This window comes from Athene noctua, chromosome 8 (genome assembly GCF_965140245.1).
Source record: "Athene noctua chromosome 8, bAthNoc1.hap1.1, whole genome shotgun sequence".
In the NCBI taxonomy this organism is placed as follows: Eukaryota; Metazoa; Chordata; class Aves; order Strigiformes; family Strigidae; genus Athene; species Athene noctua.
Window position 1 is genome coordinate 10,035,048 of NC_134044.1, and position 6,798 is coordinate 10,041,845.

Sequence of the window (6,798 nt, forward strand, 5' to 3'; positions counted from 1 at the left end):
GTAGTCTTATTCCTTGTCTTCATGTCTATAGAAGGTTCAGGGATTCCTTCCAGGCCTTTTTAAAATTAAAGTGTTTTTTAGAATCATGGACTAACAGATGGAGAAGAGTTGTTGTCATCTGCTAGCCAAAGTAAACATAACTGCAAAGAGTTTTCGGCAATAACTATGCTTAATTATGCAATTCAGTCATCTTGCAGTTGAACTTCAGGGGATTGCATCAATCTATGGATGTACTCAACCAGTCTCCTTGTGCTCCTCTTGGGTGCTGCAGTTCATCTTGGTCACATTGCACAGAGCTTCACCTACATGAAGAATGTGAGCCTTTGGAGCAAATAAGAGACCCTATTTGCACCTGTGGGCACCTGCAGAAGAGCCGGTCTGCCTCTGCTCTGCTGGCGGTGGGAGCTGTGGGGTGTCCATGCCTCCAGGTGTCTGAAAGTGCTCTTCATGTTGAGGTGAGGGATGACCTGTGTTATAATCAGACAAAGCCAATTTTTATAAAAATATATAATTTTATTTGGGTTCAATCAATTTTGGGTGAGAGGCAATAGGCAAAGCAGCGCTGGGTGCATGGAGAGCCGCAACTCTGCCACACGCACCCCGAATTTCAAAAAACCCCGCGTTCTTATACTCTTGTGTCATCGTCTTTAACCAGTCTTTCTCATCAGATGATTGTCCTGCTCTTTTTCATTGGATCATTTGGGTTGCTGGGGTGCATGTCCTCCTCCTATTGGGTCTTTTGAAAATTTCGAAACCTTGGTCTCTTGGCGCGCTTTTCTCCTATTGGATTTTTTTTTTTTTAAAAAAAAGCCTCATGATCTCATCCTTTTGGCGGGCTTTTTTTTTTTTCTCTCAAACAGAAATTACTTATCAGTTCTTGGTGGAGTTTTTTTTTAAGGCATAGTTACATTGTTCCCATCTAATGTTAGGTGGGGTTTCGGAGACACGGTTACATTGTTCCAATCTGAATGGCCCATTTTACATTTAATTGCCTAACATTTACAGGTCGTTCAAGTGCACCATACCCGCCTTGCCCAGCCCAGCAGATTAGTTACAATAGTTTTTATTACAACACCCACCCTGCTTAACTTAGCAAATTAGTTACAATAAATTATTACACCTGTGTGTAACACTGATGACCAGAGGCAGCGGGATGGGCTTTAGGTGGTCTTGTTCCCAGCATCAAGCAGCTTCAGAGCTGGTGTCATGGGTACAGAGAAGGGATTTCTCCTTGTACTGAGCCAGTTTTCACTGACCCAACAATGCTGGGTGTTTTCTCACCATCCTGTGAAAGTCCTGCATAAAAGGGTGTCGGTAAAACCTGACACGTTTTTAATCTTTCAAATTCCAAATTTCTGGAGCTGAATGGGGGAGAAAAAATATCACACAGAGCTAAGAAAGTTGTGAAATAAAAATTCCCCAACGTTAGCTAGAAAACCCAGAAACTTGCTCTGGGTTCTGCTTTAGCCTACCAGTTAATATGCTCTTGCTGCCTGCTCAGTAATTTGTCGGGAACAGGGAAGAAGAATCCAGACTTGGCAAGCTGGTGCTGCAGACAGATTTTTGTCAGATGAAATCCCAGTAGACATTAGTCCAACATCAACAGCTCCTGAGCTATCACATGGGAATGCGCAAGGAGATAAAACCAACCTCCTAAAGGGTGGATGCAATATTTTAAGGGGCAGAGAAGGGAATCAGGCTAATATAATTCTTTTCTTTTATTTGTGGAGTCATTCAGAGAAAACTATGGAAAATGCTAGTTCCAAACGCAGATACTATTCTGTATTTCTTAAATTCTTCACTTCATTTAAAATTGCTTAACTACTCTTTCCTGCCTTTTCCTACATGTGAATAGAGGTTAATCTTATCTGCCTTTACCTCAGAGGGATTGTGAGGGCAGAGTTTGGAAAAGAATTTGCCGTCTATGCAAAGAATCCACAAGTGACTGTAGGGGAAAAAAACCCCAGACCTACCGTTGGGAAACTCCAGCACCAGCCGACTGCTTTCTGGAAGTGGAGTGTTCTGTTACATAAACATCCTTGAAGCTTTGCAGAAGGGGTGACATTCACATGTGGGGCCTGACTAATTGGGCTTTGTGTGTGAAGAACGGGGATGGAGAGGATAAGGAAGTGAAATCCCCAAGGTGCAAGCTGGGCCTCCTTCTTCCCATGGCCTGTACTGTTGCTTACGTGTTGAACAGGGGTCTCAGAGCCTCCTGTACCACTGAGCTGATGACTGGGAACTCTGTGGGCCCTGCGACCCAGCCTGCATCCTAACTTTGCCCTCCCCAGCGGTCTGGGAGGCATCCTGCTTGGCCCAGCAGCCTGCTGCAGCAGCCTCCAGCAGTCACTCAGAGAGCCTCCCTCTGCCCAGAAGTTGTTAATTCCCATCATACTAAAACCCGCATTAACTCAGTGTTCTATTTATGTATAAACAACATGCAGACCATGTAGCTCTTGGCTGTTCCTACGAACAGTGGGAGATGGGAGAAGGGGGCTCCTAACTTCAGGAGCTCCAAGGTTCTCCCTGGAGGAGTCTGCACCCTTCCACTGGTTATGTGGGGAACCAGTCCCATCGCTGCTGCTTTGATGGCATAAGTTAGGTGGCACCAGCACCCCTCCATCCAAAACTCACTTGAGATCCAGGGCCAAGTTCTCCACAGCCCCACTCCTTGTGGCAAAGTGGAGCTGCAGCACAAGTTGAAAGTCACCACTTTGTTTTGCATGCACTTTGTAAAGCTTTGTCACTAGTCCCAGGCAAAGAAAAGAACCTGTTTCCTCCCCCATCTCTTCAGGGGAAACTGCATATAGCAGGCATGTAAAGAACTTGATAGTGTCTACTCCAAAGTTTGCATGAATATTTTTCTATATTTTATGACAAACATAGAACAATGGTCTGCAGGTTTTTATTTTGCATAGCAGCTCTCAGGGTAACAGGTTGGATTTAGCAATTGGGATGGCCATAATAGGAACAGATTCACGAGCTGAAAGAGCCAGTGCTGAACTGGTTAGGAAAGAGTAAAATCTGAATTCCCAACTCTTTTTCTTTTCACAGCTGTTAAGAGTTCAGTGGGTTGAACTGCAATCCTTCAAGTTCATCTGTTGACTCCAACACAAAACTATTATAAACTGTGCCTCTAAAACACGTGATGAAACATTTCTTGAGAGCTATTTATTCCAACTGCAGCAGAGGAAAGTTTTCAGAACACCCGGCATTTGGTAGAGGAAAGGTCTCTTGAGCTTTGCAAAAGGAGGAATTATTTGCATACCAACGTAAGTTGCTTTTTGATTTTTTTCCTGCATCATTGAATAAAATAATACTTCTTTTTTTCCCCCCTTTGGAAACATGGACAAGTAACACAAAACTAAGTGTCTAGCAGAATATTTCTGTATAGTTTTCTTTGTTAATCATGTGGATTGGGAGTTTTGTAATTCAGCATAGAACTTGACATGATTTAAAATTACGTATTTTCTTCCCTCTGATGTTATCTGTATCTGAATAACAGTTCATTCACAGTATTAATGCAGAGGTATGATAGACTGCAAGCTTCAGTCAGGTGTGTGTTTTGCAAGCTTACAAATTACAAGTAGCAAGGAATAGTTCGGGGATATGTTTTTTTTCAGATGTTTCTTTTACATCCTTGATCTGAAGCTTGATCTTATATATACAAACACATTCTCCTCCAGGCTTTAGCTGTGGTAAAACACTTTCCATGCTGAAGATGGACCATGCGAATATGACTCAAGCCATGCTTGATGCTGAATCGCACAACACAGAGAAGAACGGCAGCAACGAATATTTTTACATTCTGATCGTCATGTCTTTCTATGGGATCTTCCTGATAGGGATAATGCTTGGCTACATGAAATCCAAAAGAAAAGAGAAATCGTCCAATTTGCTACTGCTCTACAAAGATGAGGAGAGAGAATGGGGAGAAGCTGTGAAGCCTCTACCAACCATATCGGGGCTGAAATCTGTCCAGATCCCCATGATGCTGAACATGCTGCAGGAGAGCATGGTGCCGTCCCTGTCCTGCGCCATCTGCTCGATGGAAGGCAGCAGTGTGAGCTCTGAATCCTCCTCCCCAGATGTGCACTTCACCATCCAGGAGGAAGTGCTGGATGCTGAACTGGGGGAAGTATCAGAAACGCTCCTCAATGAGAGCAGTGAGGGATCTGCTGAAAACATCCACAAGAACTCCTAGCACTTGCAGGGCTCCCTTGATCAGCTGCCAAAGTGTGAGTGGAGCTCCCACTAAGAACTTGTGGTTCTAATTTCCTGACTTCCAATGTACTCTGAACAGGTATCTGTGCCCCTGGGCCCAACGTGTTCCTGAGAGCTGGCAGGACAGGGAAGCAGTGGTACCCAACTCCAAAGTGTAACTTGCACATAATTGGGATGCTTAACTTTAATTTTTCCATCATTATTTCTTACCATGAGAGATAAGAGCAAGGAGAATGTTTGGTTTTTTTTTTTCCTAACGAGGTAACTATTACTGGCATGTCTCTGTGTATTTCAGAATTCTGCAGGTATCTGGGAAACATTTAGGGAAGTTACCCTAACACAAGTGTCTGGTCGTTAAAGATGATGGATAATGCTCATTCACACAAACGTGTGGTAGTCTAGAAGTACTTTTACTGTGGTTTTCTTATAACAAACCACAACCAACAGCAGATTTGCTCAATGAGGCCTCATAAGATGAAAATGTGTTGATTCTTCACTGAAGAGAGATTGCAGCATAGCTGGAGACTGGCTTTAGGCACAGAAAGAATCAAACAAAAATTTTTTTTAAAAAGACACTAAATTTCTAGGAGGTTTGTAGAGCCCAGTTTCAGATCCATGCCACTGTAGCTATCTTAGCTTAAGTTGTACCTGTACTGGCTGGGTCAGGTTCATGAACTTCTGCTGCAATCCAGCCTTTGACTGAGTTACTAGTAGGAAAAGTGGTTCTGTTTTTTGCTTTTGTATTTTTTAAAGATATGTACATTTGATCACTAGAGGCAAAGATCTGTAGGTTAAAGAAGACATTAAAAGATCTTTGTTACAAGATGTAAGATGTAGAAAGGTTTGAACAAATGCTGCTCTGTTACGCCCCCTTGAAAAAAAGGTGGAATTCAGAATAGAATTTAACCTAGCAAGGGTGAAATCCTGGCCCTACTGAAGTCATCAGCTGAGTATTCCTGACTTCAGAGGACATGCACAAGATTTTCTGCTTCTCTGTTGGAGTTAAATTCTCCATTTGAGGTCAGTACAACTGTACCCATTTACATCATTCAAGAATATAAACTTTCTGCTCTATTTAAGCCAGTGTAGATAAACATTGCATTACATCATTTTTTTATAATCAGCTCGCATTTGACACATGCATTTCTATAAAGTTATTAGTAACTAGTTTTTAAAACCACCACAAACTCCCTATCCCCTAATTTAATGGTACTGTGATTTTTTCAACTGCTCATGAAATTAGTTACTAAATTATTGCACTGTTGAAAGAAGTAAGAGTGAATAAAAATAAAATAACGAATATTTCAATCATACCTTATATTTTATAATAATTTATTACAATGTTTGGATTAGTTCTGAAGCATGAGAGCTGAAGAGCCTGAATCTAAAGCATTGCACAGCAAAATGTATGCAAAATGTCTCCACATATTTCCTGCGCTAAAATAGCTCTGTGATTTATCCACTGGCATTAGAGCTTGAGAGACAGCTTGAAAAATATGAATGCTGAACAGCAGAAATGAACTGAGGCAAGAGTCTTCTGTACTTCTGCTGTTTAGAAGGGAGAACTCTGCTTTTGGCTTGCAGGGTCAATATGGTTTAGCCTGCAGAGGTATCACTGTCTCTCTCTAAACACAGGAGAACAACGGCTCCATTGTGCTCAGAAAGGGCCTGATTCGGTTCAGACTGAAACAGTGGGAATTTTTCCGTCCACTTCAGTGAACTTTGGATCAGACCATATAAAGCTTTTTGGTAGATTTACTCCAAAAGGGGCTGTTTTAAGTTTGAAAGAAGCCAAATTAACTTTGGCATTTTGCCTGGAATCACTTGAATCCTGAAACTTTCCAAATGAGACTGACATGCGCAAGTTGTCACATTTTCCATTGCTTTCTCCTTTGTCCTTTTACTTTTGGTATAAATGTATTTGTATCTGTAAAAAACTGATGTATATAATTCCTAACATTGAGTTGTATATAATTGTCTCATGTATTTAAAGTTTATTGTTTCTATTGGCACTAATTTTTATTTAAATAAAGAAACACGTTTCCTGGAAAAGTTTTCATGTTTGTTCACTATGTCAAATAGGCTTCCAGTAATGAGACTGGGCAAAACTTCTAGAGGATCCTTTTCTTAGCCTCTTTTTGAGATGATTCCTTGTGTTGGACAGTACTGCAGTGTTGCGGGCTGACCAAAGGGCTCAGCCAGGCGTTCCAGATCTGCCTCAGGTCTGTGCTGGTTCTTTGGGGCACTGGGCAACTTCCTGGGGCTCAGCTCCTGCCCCTGTGCAGGCAGGGCTGCAGGGGTCCCAGAATCCTCCTGCAAAGAGCTGGGGGTGCTGGTAAGATGTTGAGGAGGCTGGCAAAACTGGCAAGCTGCTATGAAAACTTTTTTGTCCCTTATTCAGCCTCTTGAGAAGTCTGCATTTTGAGTTTTGGTTTTAAATTTGCACTGTAGCAAATTGGGTAAGCTAGGCTGGGGTCATGGGCAAGTATCTGACACAGGTCTCTGTTCCCACTGGATTTCCGATACTGGGCCATGGTATGTAGTTGGCTTTGTCACAAGCTTTGACCCTGGGTC

The 6,798-nt window shown here is 42.2% G+C and overlaps 1 protein-coding gene across 1 annotated transcript; it reads left to right on the top strand.

Moving 5' to 3' along the window:
• The first annotated feature begins 351 nt into the window (after nt 1-351).
• On the top strand, nt 352-6,267 carry KCNE4 (potassium voltage-gated channel subfamily E regulatory subunit 4). The gene is made up of 3 exons (XM_074912038.1): nt 352-455; nt 3,055-3,272; nt 3,687-6,267. Exon 3 carries the CDS (start codon nt 3,713-3,715, stop codon nt 4,202-4,204), a length of 492 nt encoding a protein of 163 aa, XP_074768139.1. The 5' UTR covers nt 352-455; nt 3,055-3,272; nt 3,687-3,712; the 3' UTR covers nt 4,205-6,267.
• The last annotated feature ends 531 nt before the right edge of the window (nt 6,268-6,798 follow it).

Coding starts and splice junctions, on each gene's coding strand:
- KCNE4 (XM_074912038.1), top strand. CDS start 3,713: ATGCTGAAGATGGACCATGCGAATATGACTCAAGCCATGCTTGATGCT.